This window comes from Nycticebus coucang, chromosome 7, assembly GCF_027406575.1.
Source record: "Nycticebus coucang isolate mNycCou1 chromosome 7, mNycCou1.pri, whole genome shotgun sequence".
In the NCBI taxonomy this organism is placed as follows: domain Eukaryota; kingdom Metazoa; phylum Chordata; class Mammalia; order Primates; family Lorisidae; genus Nycticebus; species Nycticebus coucang.
The window spans coordinates 8,395,468-8,413,491 of record NC_069786.1 but is presented as its reverse complement, the minus strand read 5'-3'; the positions used below and the strand labels follow the sequence as shown (position 1 = coordinate 8,413,491).

Genomic DNA, 18,024 nt, shown 5'->3' with positions numbered 1-18,024 from the left:
TAAATTATAAGTCAAATTTCTTTAATAGTTATTGGACTGTTGGCTTCTTTTTTTACTCATCAATATTTTTGTTAATATTGCATCTAAGTTTTCTAACATTGTTATTAAGTTGCTTGTAGTTTCCCATCATCTATTTTTTACTGAGATATAATTTATATACAGGGATATGTTGAGCTCTTAATTGGTTTTGAAAAATGTGACTCAGTGAGTAGGGCGCTGGCCCCATATACCGAGAGTGGCAGGTTCGAACCCGGCCCCAGCCAAACTGCAACAAAAAAATAGCCGGGCGTTGTGGTGGGCGCCTATAGTCTCAGCTACTCAGGAGGCTCAGGCACGAGAATGGCCTAAACCCAAGAGCTGGAGGTTGCTGTGAGCTGTGATGGCACTGCACTCTACCGAGGGTGACAAAGTGAGACTCTGTCTCTAAAAAAAAAAGAAAGAAAGAAAAAGAAAAATGCATATCAACAGCCAGAATGTTTTTATCATACTAGTTATTTTTTTTAAAGTCTATAAGCTCTCTACTGATATCCTCTTTTTTAAAAAATATATTCCTATGTGAAACTTAGTAAATGTAGAATATAAATGTCTTAACATAATAACTAAGAAAATGCCAGGAAGGCTATGTTAACCAGTGTGATGAAAATGTGTCCAACAGTCTATAAAACCAGTGTATGGTGCCCCATGATCACATTAATGTACACAGCTATGATTTAATAATAAAAAAAAGAAATTAAAAAAATAAATAAAAATAGAATATATATATATATATATACACACATATATATATATATTTTCCTAACATGGCTCATTTGTGCTTTCTTTTTAGCTCACCAGGAATTAATCCTATGTGTTGATCCTCTCTATGTGTTTCTTTTCTATTTCATTTATTTATATATATATATATATATATATATATATATTTTTTTTTTTTTTTTTTTGTAGAGACAGAGTCTCACTTTATGGCCCTCGGTAGAGTGCCATGGCATCACACAGCTCACAGCAACCTCCAACTCCTGGGCTTAAGCGATTCTCTTGCCTCAGCCTCCCGAGTAGCTGGGACTATAGGCACCCGCCACAGTGCCCAGCTATTTTTTGGTTGCAGTTTGGCCGGGGCCGTGTTTGAACCCACCACCCTCGGTATATGGGGCCGGCGCCTTACCGACTGAGCCACAGGCACCTCCCTATTTATATATTTTTTTGAGACAGAGTCTTACTTGTCACTGTTGGTAGAGTGCTGTGGCATCATAGCTCGCAGCAACCTAAAACTCTTGGGCTCAAGTGATTCTCTTGCCTCAGCCTACCAAGTAGCTGGGACTATAGGTGCCCGCCACGATGTCCGGCTATTTTTAGAGACCAGGATCTCTCTCTTGCTCAGGCTGGTCTTGAACCCTTGAGCTCAGGTGATCCACCTGCCTTGGCTTCCCAGAGTGCTGGGATTATAGGCGTGAGTGACTGTGCCTAGCCATTCTTTTCTGTTTCACTTATTTCTGTTCTTTATTGTTTCTTTTCTTCTAGTTCCTTTAACTTACTAGGTTTTTTCCCTAATTTCTTGAAATAGATGTTTAGTTAATGATTTTTTAATCTTTTCTGTGTGTGTGTTTGTGTTTTGAGGCAGAATTTCACTTTGTCACTCTTAGTAGAGTGCCGTAGCGTCATAGCTCATAGCAACCTCAAATTCTTGGGCTCAAGTGATTCTCTTGCCTCTGCCTCCCAAGTAGCTGGGACTACAGGCACACGCCAGAACGCCCGGCTATTTTTGGAGATGAGTTCTTACTGGCTCAGGCTGGTCTCAAATCTGTGAGCTCAGATAATACACCCACCGCGGCCTCCCAAGTGCTGGGATTACAGGTGTGCGCCACCATGCCCGGCCCTTAACCTACCTAATATGCAGATGTGAATTTTCAAGTTCTATTTTAGTAGGACTTTGGTTATATTCCACATACTGTATATGTAGCATTTTCCTTATTATTTGATTCAATATAGTTCTAGTTTCTCTTGATTTCTTCTTGTTTTTTTTTTTTGTTTTGTGTGTTTGTTTTTTAAGACAGAGTCTTGCTGTGTTGTCCAGGATAGAGTACAGTGACACAATCATAGCTCATTGTAACCTCCAACTCCTGGGCTCAAGTGATCTTCTTGCTTCAGCTTCCCAAATAGCTGGGACTATAGGCACATATCAGTACACCCAGCTAATTTTTAAACTATTTGTAAAGATGGTGTCTGGCCAATATTGTACAGGCTGGTCTCAAACTCCTGGCCTCAGGTGATCCTCCCATCTTGGCCTCCTGAAGTGCTCTGATTACTGGCATGATCCACCACACCTGGTCAAGATTTCTTCTTTGGCTGACTGGTGAATTATTTATAAGTGATTCCAAGTACATGAAGATTTTGAAGTTACATTGGGTATACCCTTTTCTCACAGAATGATCTCAGACATTTGAAATTTGTTAAGATTTGCCTTATGAGTCAGAAATTATTGGTTTGGTAAATGTTTCTTTTGTTTTTGTATTCAGCCAATATTAGATATTTTTCTCTATATGTCCATTAGTTGACATTTAACGACATTGCTATCGGGTGAGTTTTGTCTTTTTTTTGTTTTCCATTAGGTACCGTTAAGATTGTGTTAAACATCTTTTTATGCATTGTGAGATTTGTTTCATCTTTGAGTCTGTCAAATTTTGCCACATTTCAAGACTATATTATTAATGCCTACAAATTTGAGAGCCAGGTTATTTTTTATCCAGTGTGACAGTCATTTAGTTTGAGCCTTTAGTCCATTCATACTTGATGTAATTAGCAGTAACTTTGTTTTTTTTACAGTGCTTCTACTCTACTTGCTCTATAGTCCTTTATTATTCTGTCAGTTTCTTTCTTTTTTTAAAAGTAACTTCTTTTTTGAGACAGAGTCTCATTTTGTCGCCCTCAGTCGAGTGCGAAGGAGTCATAGCTCACAGCAACCTCAAACTCTTGGGATCAAGCTATCCTCCTGCCTCAGCCTCCCAAGTAGCTTGGAGTACAGGCACCCACCATAAAGCCTGGCTGTTTTTAGAAACAGGGTCTCCATCTTCCTCAGGCTGGTCTCTGACTCCTGAGCTCAAGCATTTCACTGGTCTCGGCCTTCCATGTAGCTCGGAGTACAGGCACCCACCACAACGCCTGGCTATTTTTAGAGACCAGGTCTCGATCTTGCTCAGGCTGATGGACTCCTGAGCTCAAGCAATTCACTGGCCTCAGCGTCCCAGAGTGCTAGGATTACAGGCACAAGCCACCACTCCAGTCAGTTTCTTTCAATTTGAGATTTTTTATCCCACTTTCCCAAACTTTATTAAAGAAGAGAGCAGTGTTGTTAAATCTCTAGAACATAGTCAAATTTCTGAGATTCCTCCCTCAAAAATGTGACACTTGATTTCCAAACACATGCTGTGCGCGTAGTTGGTTCCCAGCAGTACTGAGTAGGTGCAAAGCTGCAATGTTAGTGGTTGCCTTGCAGCCTTCCCCAGACTGTGATCTGTCTTTGGATCAGCAGTCATTAATTGCCTGAAAAGCTACTATGGCTTCATTAATTTTTGTCTATAGCTCTCTGAGCTCTTCTATATTCAGCAACCATAGGATCTTAGTAGCTTCATTAAGAACTGCATCTTCTGTGTCAAAACCAAGAATGTGTTTGTCTAAAGCAGCAGGCAAGCCTTCTTTTGTTTGATTTGCAATAGCAACTGTGTCATCTCTCAGGAGCTCTTGAACCAAAGTTCAAATTGCCTTAAGCATCACGGAGGTTATCATCATGAAGCTGAATCTGAAGGAGGTTAGCCAAAACGATTACACCAGTCTTAAATTCAGAATTATTTACACCCATATTGATCAATGTCGCTGCATTCTTAGTTGTGCTGTCAGCATTTTTTGCATTATCAGGTACTAAGTCCTTGTATTTTTCAGCATTATCTCCATATTCAAGTATAAACCAGGAAGCCAGTCAATTGCTTTTTGTCTATCTTTAATCTTGAAAGGATAGTTAACATCTCTGAGATACTTTTCAAAGAACTTGGGCCAGTCACTGCTATAGATGCTTCTTAAATTAACTCTGTCTTCAGTCTTGTAGGGTCTGATTTTCTGGTCTTTGAGCCAAACGAAGTTTCTAAATTATGTTCCATCTTTGCATTTGAAGCTGTCAGGGTTGTGGTTGTTGAGAGCTGTCAGTTTGTGTAGGAACAGTCTTTGCTTCTCACTCTGGTCCCAGGCCTTGGCCAGGAGAGGAGAATCACGGGAGTGAATGGAGCAGGAACAAGGCCCTAAGAGGGCCTTGGTTGAGAATTTTTAATAATTCCACTTTTGCTGTATTGGCTAATTCATACACTTTTTTTTTTTTTTTTTTTACAATTTTTTATGGTTATCCTAGAGATGGCAATGTGCATTTCTGACTTTGCCAAATCTAATAATAATTGGTATATTTTACCTACCTAGGAGATAACTAAAACGTCAGAACACTGCTTGTCAGATTTTAGCATATAGACAAGAATTACCTAGGGAGGTTATTAAGGCATCAATTCCTGCGCCACACACCAACAGATTCTGGTTCAGTGGGTGTGTTAGGCCTAAGAACCGGCATTCGCAGGCTTCCTGCTGCAGTCTGCAGACTATGTTTAACCAGTCTGAACTGTGTAAGTCCGCTTACCCTCATTCCGCCTAGGTGTCTTGTTGATGTGTATTTTACACCTCTTTTTATGTTTGAAACCTTGTAAGATGTTCTTGTTTAGGGCAATCTGTATCTATTTAGGTTTAAATTTACTCATGTGTTCGCTGTTGTGTTACTTTGCTTCCTTCCTGCATTGCCAAGCTTTCACTGTAGGATCATTTTCCTTCCACATAGAAAATATCCCTTAATTTTTGTTATAATGTAAGTTCAACTAATAATAGGTTTTTTTCCATTTTTCTTATCTGAAAATGTCTTTTTTTATTTCTTACATGTTTTAAAATATGTATTATTGGGTAATAATTTGGATATTTGTCCCCTTTAAACCTCCTGTTGAAATTTGAAAGTTGGAGGTAGAGCCTACCGGGAGGTGTTTGAGTCGTAGGGGCAGCTCCTCTCCTGATGGTAATGGGTGAATTCCTGTTCTGTTAATTCTTGTGAGAGTTGATTGTTAAAAGAGCACCTCCCTGCCCTCCCTCTTGCTTCCTTCTCTCCACGCGACACCTGCTCTCCTTCACCTTCCACCAAGAGCGGAAGCTTCCTGAGGTCCTCACCAGGAGCAGATGCTGACGCTGTGCTTCTTATACTAGAACCTCTTTTCTTGTAAATTACCCAGTCTCAGGCATTCTTTAGCAACATAAATGGACTAAGAAACTATCTTAACCATTTTTAGGTGCACAGCTCAGTGGCATTAGGTACCTTAACAATGTTTTGTAACCATCAGCATCATCCATCTCCAAAACTTTTCCCCAACTGAAATTTTATTCCTTTTAAATAATAATTCCCCCCTCTTTCCTCCCCACAGCTCCTGGTACCCTCTAGTCTACTTCCTGTGTCTATTAGTTTGCCTGGTCTGGGTACCTCATATAACTGGAATCATACGATATTTGTCCTTCTGTGTCTGGTTTATTTCCTTTAGCATAATAATCCTCAAAGCTAATCCGGGTTGTGGCATGTCGGAATTTCTTACAGTTAATACTGAATAGCATTCTGTTACACACATATACTATGTTTTGTTTATCCATTTATCTATTGGTGGGCATCTGTCTTATTTCCAACTTTAGAATATTGTTTAAGATGTTTTTGTGAACATTGGTGTACAAGTATCCGAATTCCTATTTTCACGTCTTTTGGGTATACACTGAAAAGTAGAATTGCTGAATCATGTGGTAGTTCTATGTTTAACTTTTTTAGAAGCTGCCCAATTCTTTGCCACAGCAGGTTGCTATTATATTCATTCCTACAGGAACTGCACAGGGTTCCATTTTCACCATGCCTTTACCAGCACCTGGTTTCCTCTTCTCTCTTTCCTTTCCTTTCCTTCTCTTTTTCCTTTTCCCTTTCCCTTTCCTTTCTTCTTTCTTTTTGACAGTAGCCATCCTTATGGGTGTAAGTTTGGGTATAAAATTGTGGTTTTGATTTTGATTTCCCTTGTAACAAATGGTGTGCTTATGGACCATTTGCTAATCATCTTTGGAGAAATGTCTATTCAAGTCTTTGACTATTTTTGGATTGATTCCTTTGTTTGTTTTTCAATTGTTGGAGTTCTTTGTATTATGAATGTAATCTTTTATAAAATATATGATTTGCAGATAAATTCTCCCATTCAATTTTTTTTCTTTTGTTGCCTGTGCTCAAATATCCAGTAAGTCATTGGCATCCAGTCATCCAGTGTCGTGAAGAGATTTCCCTATGTGTTTTCTTCTCAAAGAGTTTTATAGTTTTAGGTTTTATACTTAAGTCTTTGATCCGTTTTTAATGGATTTAAATTATTTCAATTTAAATATGATGTAATTTAATTTAATTTTATATATGATGTAAAGTAAGGGTTCAACTTCATGTTTTTGCATTTACATTTACTCTTGAAGGATATTTTCATCTTGATTGTTACTTTCTTTTAGGTCTTTGAATAAAATTTATCTTTCCATTATCTTTTGTTTCCAGTGAGAAGTTACCTATCATTATTTTTCCTTTGAGTATTATCTGTTTCTTTGGGCTATATTTAAGATTTGTATTGACCTTCAGCGGGTTTCTCTGTAACATAAGTAGGTTTTTGTTTTGGGTTTTCTTATTTGGTCTTTACTGATGTTTCTTAAATATGTGGCTTCATTGGATTAGGAGAATTCATTCTGATTATTCTTGAGATAATAGTAGCACCCACCCGTTCCAATAAATGTGTTAAAACTTTTTTACTAAACTCCATATTTCTTTCTTTTCTGTATTTCTTTATTTTAGTTTCTCTGTGCTTTGCTCTGGTTATTTCCTGTATAATTTGTTAAACTTTTCATTTTTTCTTAATTTTGATTTTGATATTTTAGTTTTATGTGTCCATTTTTTTTTGTTTCCATTGTTTTTTGTTTGATGCTGAAATTCTCCCCATGTGACACCTGCTTTAAAAAGAATTTTAAAAATTCTTTTTGTTTTAATCTTATATACAGTGAGTATATTTACTTTAAAGTCTGTATGATGCTTGGTGTCTCTAATTTTAGAGCTACTATGGATCTGCTTCTTTTGTGTCATTTCTGTTATTGTTCTGTTTATGTTGTCTCTCATACATCTGGGGTTTTTGTCGTTGTTTTTTTTTTGAGGCAGAGTCTCACTATATTACCCTCAGTAGAGTGCTGTGGTGTCACAGCTCACAGTAACCTCAAACTCTTAGACTTAAGTGGTTCTCTTGCTTCAGCTTCCCAAGTAGCTGGGACTACAGGCTTCCGCCACAACGCCCAGCTATTTTTTTTTTTTTGTTGTAGTCATCATTGTTGTTTGGCAGGCCCAGGCTGGGTTTGAACCCACCAGCCTCGGTGTGTGTGGCTGGTGCCCTAATTACTGAACTGCAGGCGCCAAGCCCATCTGTCAATTTTCTATAGTTCATTAGCCATTATTTACAGAATTATTTTTGGAAATAATTTGAGGTCAAGAATAATGGTATTACCCAACAGAATTTGTATTTCTCTTTGTCAGGAACTTAGGGCCATTGTCTATCCAGGATTATTTTATTATATTTTATTTATTTATTTTAGAGACATTCTCACTTTGTCACCCTTGGTAGAATTCTGTGGCGTCCCAGCTCACAGCAACCTCCAGCATCTGGGCTCAGGCTATTCTCCTGCCTCAGCCTCCTGAGTAGCTGGGACTACAGGTGCCCGCCACAACGCCTGGCTATATCCAGGATAATTTTAATTCAATTTTAGGATTTTGATGATTTGCGGTCGAACTGGATTCTTTGTTGGATCTATTTCTGGTTCACTTTAAATCATAATATGTGTTTCTTTGGTGTCACAACCCAAAGCAAGCAAGTTTCACCAGAACTCCCCTCAGCCACTACAGGTCTTATATACATTTAAATCTTATTTACCGCACACTTGAGTGGCCATAGAGCCTCTGAAAACCTCACTGAGCAGCCTAAGACTCTGAGGGAAAACCCCCAGATTTCAGGGTTGTCTTTGTGAGCCTCTGCCCTCCCCTGGCCCATTAATCTTTATTGTCTCGTTAGATTTCTTGTGTTTTTAAAAGATAAGTCTTTTCCATCATTTATTCAGCTTTTCTAGTTGTCGTCAGGAGACATCTTGTCTCATTTACTTAGTCTACCAATACTGAAGTAGACTTTGGTTCTTTTTCAAGCAGAGCATGGAACTGATACTGTGTTCTTGATTCAGCAGTGCAGCAAGTGCAGCAAGTTCAACAGTTTATGAAACTTTTTTTCTTTTTTTTAGACAAGAGTCTCACTGTGTTGTCTGGGCTAGCGTGGTGTCAGCCTAGCTCACAGCAACCTCAAACTCCTGGCCTCAATTGATCCTCCTGCCTCAGCCTCCCAAGTATCTGGGACTCTGGGCTCTTGCCACCAGGCCTGCTAATTTTTCTGTTTTTAGTAGTGATGGTTCAGGCTGGTCTCAAACTTCTGAGCTCAAGTAATCCTCCCACTCTGCCTTCCAGAGTGCTAGGATTACAGGCGTGAGCCCCTGTACCCAGCCTAACGGTTTCTAAATCTTAAGTGAATATAAGATAAATGAAGATGAGTTTTTGATATCTTAACCTAGCTACTTTTAAATTTAGTTCATTTAAAGGATTTCATAAAGAGAACCATCGCCTATTTATTTTTGTACCATCACGGAGCATTCTTTGTAAGTGTCACAGTTAATCATTTCTATACATTTTATGCCATGAGTGTTTTGTTCCAACTATGTCTTAGGACAATGGAACATTTTATTTTGTCAAATTCAGAAGGTCTCCTGAGATAAAAGCTTTAAGCACAGTGTAAAATTGGCTAGAAAAAATATGGATGTCATCTATTTGGGAGCAAGTCTTAATAGACAAGGTAAGTACAGAGCTTCTTTGAGAGAAGACTGTAAGATGTATGAATCACTACTGTATTTGATTGGCTTTCAAAAGTCAACAGGAGTATTTTTCTTATAACTGCCCTCAGGGAGGGAAGTTGAGGTGTAGGCTCTTCGTGTTTTTTAAGCTAAAGCCTTTCAGTTCCTTATTATGAGTAGTTGTTTTATGGATCCTCTAAATTTTGAGGTTTTGGAAAGCAGCCTGTGTAAATCCCTTCACTTCTCTGAGGCATTTGGTAGGGACTTTTTCGTTCTAAACGTTTGTGATTGGCGTGTGTGTGATATGTAATGAACAGCTGACACCACTGGTTTACTATGCATTGATTTAAATTCTCCCAGAATTTTAGGTTCATGTGTTTCATTTTCTTTACCAAACAGGATTTACCCAATAACATGATTCATCAGGTGCCAATTAAATCCCTCCCTCAAGAATGGCTTTGGTGTGAAACGTGGTGTGATGATGCATCTAAGAAAAGGGCAAAAACCATTGATTTGGTGAGCAGTCCACGGTGCCTATCTGCATCTGAATCCAGTGGGGAGTATGACTGAATAATAAGTCATTCTAGATTCTTACTGAGTCTTTCCCTGTAATTGCACAGTTCAGGGTTGTGGTATGTCTTACAGTACTCTCAGCAGTTAGGATTTCCCTAGTGCCTGAATGGGCCTGCTTTCACTACTTAGAATCTGCTCAGTCATTAGTTAGCTTCCAGTTCATCTCTCTGCCTTACAATTTTTCCAAATGGAATTTCCTACCTTCCAACAGGCCCCCGTACTTGTCTATGGGAGTAAACGCAGCCTTACGTGGTCCCCGACCATGTTGTTTCTGCTGCTGTGGCATTTGGCTCCTCAGTATTGTTCTTTTTGTCCAGTTAGGACTTTAATCCAAGAACAGAAACACCTGTGGATTCTCTACACTGTCCCTTTCTTCAGCTCAACTGAAGTATGTTTGCTTGGTTTTCACAGTGTAATAACCCAATGACCAAAGAGCCCAAGTTGGAAGCAGCTGTGCGAATTGTGCCCGAGTGGCAGGACTACGATCAGGAGGTCAAACAGCTGCAGAGCCGCTTTCAGCAGGAGAAAGAAGCAGGAGCCCTCGATAAGGAGCAGCCAGAAGCCCCCAGCCGTGGAGGTAAGTGCACACTTTGGGGTTTGGGTAAGTAGTCTTTGTGTTTCTCAATTTCATTTGTTGTAAAGACAGCTACATGATGAATAAAAGGAAAAGAAAAATCTTGCATTAATCCTTCCATTCTAACAACTAGTATATATTTGTCATTTTCCTTTTTTGTTGGCCTTCTAAAACAGTATTTATTAATGCACTTGCTACCCTCTTGTCTTGTTTTCAGGGGATAGAAGGAGCATTTTGTGATTATTGTTAGTTAGGTTCACAAGTCTTGTGATACATAACCCAAACCTGACATTTTGGGAAGCTCTTGTCAGATTCCTTGGATTTTTTTCTAGTAAATCTATCAAGGCACAGCGATTAAACAAATTTAGATCAAGACAAAATATATATGGATTTGGGGTGGTGCCTGTGGCTCAAAGGAGTAGGGCACGGACCCCATATGCCGGAGGTGGTGGGTTGAAACCCAGTCCTGGCCAAAAAAAAAAAAAAAAAAAAAAATATATATATATATATATATATATATATGTATGTATGTATATGGATTTGAAAAAAGTGTTCTTTAAAACAAGCATAATGGGATAGAGATGGAGATGTTTCATTTCATCTAAGAAGAAATTAATTTTTTTGTGTTTTTCCTATTAATGTATATATGTCTTGAGTGGTAGCTACCTGAAATGATTAGAATACAAAAGTAACTTTTTAAAAACTATTAACAATCTGGGCTCTGAGTTTTTAAAAAATATATTTGTGAGGTGCATAGAGTTGTTTTGATACATTCATGGGCTGTGGATTTTAAGATTTATTCTGCTTTAAACTAATCCTAAAAAAGCAATTGGAGAACACACATCTTGAGTGATTCACCTCGACATTCGGAAGACTGTGTTAAAAATCACAGCTGGAAAATTGTACAGTCACTGTAAAAAATAGTTCAAATTCATTTCTGAAATCTCAAGCATTTCCTTAAGTAAATGAGCAAAGAATGTAGACACACAGTTCAAATAAGAGGAAAACACAAATAATAAATGAATTTGAGGAAATAGTAATCAAATTAAAGCAGTCTATCATTAATATCTGCTATATGGCAAAAGAGACATTATTAATGTCATTTACGGGAGAGAGGGTGAGAAAATTGTTTTGGCTATACCTTGCTGAAGCTTCATGTATTAGAAAAACTCTTGTTAGAAAGCAGTGTTATCTGTCATCAGGAGCCTTTAAAATGTTTATACCCTCAATAATTCTCTCTTGAGAGTTTATCTTAAAGAAATAATTCAACAGCAGAAAAACATTATGGGCGGTGCCTGTGGCTCAGTGAGTAGGGTGCTGGCCCCATGTGCTGAGGGTGGCGAGTTTGAACCTGGCCCCGGCCAAACTGTGACAAAAAAATAGTCCAGCATTGTGGCGGGCATCTGTTGTGCCAGCTACTCGGGAGCTGAGGCAAGAGAATCGCCTAAACCCAAGAGCTGGAGGTTGCTGTGAGCTGTGATGTCATGCCACTGTACCAAGGGTGATAAAGTGAGACTTTGTCTCTAAAAAAAAAAAAGAAAAACATTATATACATGAAGAAATTTATTTTACTTTATTTATAAGCATTAAAAACAGTTTAAACATCTAAGTATGGAATATGTTTATATGCTATTTAGTGAAAAAAAGAAGAATCCTAGCAAAAAATGAATGCATATTTACTGCAAGTAAATTTTGTACTGTGGAAACAATTTAATTAGAATGGTTTTTGCCGATAGTTTCAATGTTGGTTTAAGTCCCTCTTTTTTTCCCTTTTAAAATATAATATTAAACACCAAACCAAAGCTCCTAAAAATTTAATCTGAGAGATGAAATGGAGGTGGAGGTACAAATAATAGGTCACAGTGGCGGGAAGTGCCCACTGTTTAGTTCTATAATTTTCAGGGTAGTCTGTTTTATTTTCTGTTGTTTCTTTTTCCATAGGACCTCAGAGACGTGAAGAGTTATGATCTCTGGAGGAGGATAGGAAATTGTACCATTTGAAAAACAATTTTTATACTAAATGCTAGTTTTTTCTGATCTGTCTATACAACTGCTGATAAACTCACCGGGCAGGTGTGCCACCCCTTTTGATTCTGAGATTTGATCTTGACTTCTGCATATTGATTGGCGCTGGATCTTTGGGGTTGAGGCTGTATTGGATTTGTACCTCAGAGGAAGACAAGTGGCTGCCGTTTCAGGACTCTGTAAAGAGCAGTGCTCTAACCAGAGCAGAAAATGCAACAGCAACGGGAAGAAAACGTGTCCTTTGGTGCCCACTCCCAAGAGCACAGACATGCTGCACTGTGACAGGGAGCAGGCCCGCCGCAGCCGCTGTGTTCTTCCGTACCTCAGTTTACCTGCAGCCTGTGCCCACCCTGCACTGGGCCAGGCTGGCAGAAGCTTTGTCCAAGGTCCGTACCCTTCAAGGTTTACGCCAATGTGGGCCTTGTGCTGCCCCCTGCCTTCTCTTCCCAAGTGTTCGGTGCATTGTTTGGCGGAAGGAAACCCAACCAGTTGGGGGTCTTCAGGGCTGGCTCGGTTCGGTGGCTAGGCAAATTAATTTGGGGCCAGGGTCAGGGTGGTCAGGGGTGAAAGTAGGGAAAAATATCAGGAGTAGGAGGGCTCTGGAGTGTTGGGGGAGGGGAGGAAGACCAGAAATTGGCCATTCTCTTTTATAAACCGTTAGTACCATTGTAGGTATTTGACAAACAAAAAAACATTACTCACCACCCAATCCCAGTGAACTTTCTAGGCAATTATTGTGTAAACAATTTTTGTATTTGGCAGAGTCTTTTCTTTTCTTCCCACTTTCTAAAAAAGTCTGTTGTCAGTTTCCGTACTGGATATAGCCATACTAAGACCCCTGTGACCATCCCAGAGGGCTCAGGGTTTTCTCGGCACGGTCACTACATCGTGTGTCCTCTCCTGCATAGGATTTTCTCTCAGACCCAGGGGACTGATGGGTTGGACTTTTCTCTACAAAGTACTCCCAGGTCTCAGACCAGGAAAGATTCTGATTGTGGGACTCGTGATTTTCTATACACTATTCTGTATTCATTTTTTTTTTCTTTTTTAGCACTATGGGTTGCTTTGAGCACCCTTACCAGTTGCTGTTGAGTCCTTGGTTTTTGTGTCTTTACTTTGACTGCCCAGCAGTTGTCCCTTGTGGAGAGCAGCATTTGCTGAAGACTGGGCTCTAGAGGCTTCGGGTGTGCTGTGGGCCCGGGTGTGCATGAGGCTTCACGTCCTGGCTCCACCTCAGCCCAGGTGCGGGCACAGCAGCAGGAGCAGTGAGGATTGGTCATGCACCTGCCTTCTCAGGCACACAGGCCTTTGCTTTCCTATTTTGCCTGCTTTTAAAAAATACAAGGATGGGCGAAGATGGATATCTAAGCCCCCACTCTTCTAAGCCACATAATATATTGATGTGCAGTCTTTTTAAAAAAACATATTTTTATCACAAATATCAAGTAATTTATTTTTCCCATTTTCAAATACAAAAGTTAGCTTAGGAAATGCAAATGTTAACCAGTCATATTAAAGGATATTTTGCTTTCATAATTCCATTAAAAATTGGGCAGGGGAAAGCTTAACAGAGATAAACTGAGTGGCTGTTGTTGAAGGCTGTAGCATGGTGTCCTACCGTCCTGCCCCTCATGTGATCAGAACAGCTGAAGAGAGAGGATTGGTGAGATTAAAAAACAATCATTCAAGCTCCACATTTAATTAAGCCTTCAGAGAGGCTGCTGCTGTCTGCAGCCATGGGCAGAAATGTGCATTTTCCCAGTGTGCGATATGGGAGGTTGAACAGGAGGTACTCAAGTCACTAGGATGTGCTTTTAAATTCTGGTTCCTGTGTGGCAGTCACCTTTCTGTGTGTCTTCCTACCAGCCTCTTGTAGTTCACAAGGAGCACAGTAAACCGTGTTCTTTGTGTGGTGTGTCTTGTTGCCCTTTACCTGTCACCACTCTGATAGAAGTCAGCCTCATAATTGACTCTGAATAATGCGGAACCCACCTTGCTTCTAAATGGCCTAGGACCCTCCTCCTGCTTTTCTTTTTTTGGTTCATGTGTTATAATCACCTTTCAGAATTAACTGAATGCCCCAGGAAATGATGAGACCGCTAAAATGGGGCCATGGTCAGCTGTGTCTGTTGTCTCTGCTCTGAAAACACATACTGTGACTGAAAATTTAGGGAAGAAATTTTTCCCCAAGGAGTAAGAATTGATTATGTTGAATGTTTAAGCTTCTGGAAACTGTTCACAGTGTGGTGTTCTTAGCCATCACTTTTATGTAATGGATTTTCTTTGCTCAATTATGCCACAGTGCAAGATTTTCTTTCTGAATAAATGGCAGAGTACGATGAAATGTGTGCTGTGTCGGAGAGACAAGCAGCAATGGGAGCCTGTTCCTGGGTTCCATGAACAGTGACATTTCATTGGCATCAAAGCCTGTCACGGCCTGCTGCCAGGGCTGTGGGGGCCTGCCCTGGCCAGGGTACTGAACGCTCACCACGTGGAGAGTGAGAGCATGTTGGTTTTCCATAAGAGAGAGAAAGTTGTGAATCTGTCAAAATACTGCATTTCAAAGTGAACATACAAATGTTTGCATATCTACCAAGTACACAAGCATCATGATGAACTCAGCTCTTGGGAGAGCATAGATTACATATATTATGTATATTAAGAAACAGTTTTCATAAGTGGAACTTAATTTACTGTGCCATCCTGGTTAGAGCTTTGTTGTGGCTCTGCTTCAACGACAAACTTTGCTGTGGTTGTGGGGGTTGATTCTCTGAGTGGAGGGCTGACAGCTAGTGCAGCTTTTGGAAGAAACCTGCCCAGGTGATAAGGAGGAAAGATGTCCCATCATTCCCTTCAGCCAGGATCATTGTTTATTGACCTCATAATTTGGAACACGCCAGGGCACAGCCCTCATCGCGATGAGTGTAAAATGACTCCATTTCTCCCCACTTCCCCCGTAAGTAAATTTAGATACTTGGAAGCAATCCTTTTCTAAAGCTGCCATGTCTTTTTGCCCTGAATGATTAAAAGAAATAATTTAACTCAAGAGTTACATGGACAAAAAAAAAAGTTACAAGGGAATTCTAGTATGTTAGAATGTTAGTGTTCTATGTTATCATTATGGTTATCGAATTTCATGGAAGTGGAAATGTATTGGTAACAGAACCTGATGGAAACTTTCTTGGTAACAAAAATGGAGAGTGAATAAAAGATGGAAGGTGATTATTGCAGAGTTATTTAAATGTATATTCCATTTTTTTTAAAGTATTTGATTTTATGGAGACTTTTTTGTGGGATGATGAGAGTTAATCAACTTAAATAGAGCTTGTCATGTGTAGAGTTTGGTGGGGGTTACTTTTTTTTTTTATTTAATCCATGTTTTCTTATGGAAAAGTCTTAATCAAGACCTTCATAATTATCTGATTGAATTCAAGCAAATTAAACACCATTAACTTGGGTGGTTATTGAAATTTCAAAGCATCTGGAGGATACATATTTCTCATTCATTCTGTGGTCTTTCGTTTCTCTAATATACAAAGCAACATTCTGGTTGGCAGTGGTGGTGGCAGCCAGTCAGAGTTGAGTGGAGGTTCTCCCTCCCTCTGGGTATTGCTGAGTGCTGACAGTTTATAAAAACAAACCACAGAGTCAGCTTAAAGAGTCTGCATGCTCCCTAGAAGTAGTCCACAAAGTCTAAGCGCCATGGTAATGATTCTGCAAGCAAGAGGTCCTTTCCTGAGTCTTTCCTATTCACCCAGCAGCACAGAGGCTGAATGGGACTCGAGTTAGTGTCTGGAGCTGAGGTCCCCATCCTACCTGAATTGTATACGTTGCCTTACTTGTCACCATGTAGATTTCCAGAGAAGTGGGCATAATGCCTCTTAACAAAAAGCAAAATATGTTAACCTAAGGTTGACAAAATGAGAACAAAAGGTTATCGAGCACCATGTTTTCCAACCAGTTATCCATGGAAAAATGGAGAAAATGGTAGAATTTTTAAAGAAACTATGTACTTTTAAAAATCTTATTTATGAATATCCAATTTTACTGTAATCCTGTTCCATTAAATGCAACATAGTGTCCAGGTGCTGCCCCTTGCTTGGGAACAGCATTGGGGTCTTCAGTGTCTGCAGGGTGTCTGCACCTGAAGGGACTTGAGAATGAATTTCCTGGTACTGTAATGAAAATAAGGTCTGCTCAACACAATAAACTTTTTCTTCTCTTCTTTAAAAGTGTCTGGTTATTCTTTCAGCTTTTATGTTTAGGAAAGGTAGATTGCTAGAGTGCAAAGTTGGCACAAAAAAGGGGTGTTTTTTTAATAATAAACGTTTTGTTGAAGTGTATAGCACATACAGAAAAGTGCACAAACACCTCGATAGATTTTCCCAGTGAAAGCACTTGTGTAACTGTCACCTGGATAAAGAAAGAAACACAAGGAAGCGGAAGTGTGTTTTATTTTAAATAACACTTAAGCATCTAATTACAGTCTGGATTTCAATAATGGCAGAGCAGCTGTAGCAGACTAATCTATTGCTGATAATTGTACATTTCACCAGAAATGCAATGGAATGTGACCAGAGACTGGCAAAAGTGGAAGGGACTCAACTACCAAAAGAAAAAGAGACTGGGCACAGTGGCTCATGCCTGTAATCCCAGCACTGTGGGAGGCCCAGGCAGGAGGATTGAGAGTTTGAGATTGTAGCGAGCTATGATGAGTCTACTGCACTACAGCCTGGGAAACGGACCAAGACCTTATCTCAAAAAAAAAAAAACATACTGGGTAAGATCCATATTTAAGTCAGCGTTCTTCATGTGGTCCCTAGGAAATAAGACAAAACAGTCTTACTAGACTGCAGAGTCAAGTCAGTTCAGGGCTGTCTGAGCCGGAAGACAACCCCCCAATTTTCCTTAATAGTGTCTTCAACTCCTTAGCTGACTCCCATCTGTGTGTATAAACGAGACAGGATTTCAAGAGGCCCAGTGGAAAGCAACACTTAGAAGGCTAGAAAAGCTGAACAGAGATCTTAGCAATGCTTGCTAAGGAGAAATAGCTTGGAATTTAAGTCTCACTATGCTACAGTGGTTTGGAAAATATTTGAGGTTTCCCTTAGAAACCCAGAGAGATATGCCTTAGAATTAGGACTGCATCTCAGCACTCAATTCTAGGCTCTAGGAGTGAAGGCAAAATTAAAATAGACCTAGCCTAATAAAGCCTAAAATCAAGACTTCAAACAAGGCAGTAACTTAATTATTAAAATTAGTTACACTAGTGACTACTAAAACTAAACAGATTTTGTGAGGGAAAAAGAACATCCCAGAGTCTACGATATGTATTGTTGAGAATGTCCAGAACATAATCACAAATCCATAGATGTGAGAAGAAGCAGGAATATGCAATCCAGAAAAACTCGCCCATAGACAACTTAAAATGTTGAAATTATTATATAAGGTTTTAAAATGGATGCTTTTTAAATGCCTTTTGATATATCCTATATTTGCCTATTTTTTTTATTTTAAAATAATTGACAAAGATTGTATTTAACACAATGTGATGATTTGATATGCATACCTATGTGTGATGATTATCAATTTAACACATCCATCACCATCTGTGCTATACTTTATTAGATCCCAACAACTTGTTCATCTTAAAAATGGAAAGCGTGTACCCTTTGGTCAACATCTCCTCATTTCCCCTATCCCTGCTCCCCTAGCAACCACTGCCCTGTTTTGACTTTTTTAGATTTCACGTATAGGTGAGATGCAGTATTTTGTGTTTCTGTGGTTATTTCACTTAGTGTAGTGTCCCTCCAAGTATAGAAGCTACAGGAAAGGATAAATATAAGGGATGAAGA

At 39.3% G+C, this 18,024-nt stretch overlaps 1 protein-coding gene and 1 pseudogene across 2 annotated transcripts in view; one reads left to right on the top strand and one right to left on the bottom strand.

The window, feature by feature from the left end:
* The window catches only part of UGGT1 (UDP-glucose glycoprotein glucosyltransferase 1), a 122,213-nt gene extending 105,839 nt beyond the window's left edge, over window positions 1-16,374 (top strand). For both annotated transcript variants that reach the window (XM_053596793.1, XM_053596792.1), the window contains 3 exons: window positions 9,397-9,513; window positions 9,982-10,147; window positions 12,086-16,374. In XM_053596793.1, the coding sequence (XP_053452768.1) occupies window positions 9,397-9,513; window positions 9,982-10,147; window positions 12,086-12,111 (309 nt within the window). In that variant the 3' untranslated portion in view covers window positions 12,112-16,374. The remainder of the gene's footprint in view (window positions 1-9,396; window positions 9,514-9,981; window positions 10,148-12,085) is intronic.
* On the bottom strand, window positions 3,363-4,672 carry LOC128590376 (RNA transcription, translation and transport factor protein-like; annotated as a pseudogene).
* Window positions 16,375-18,024: the final 1,650 nt, after the last annotated feature.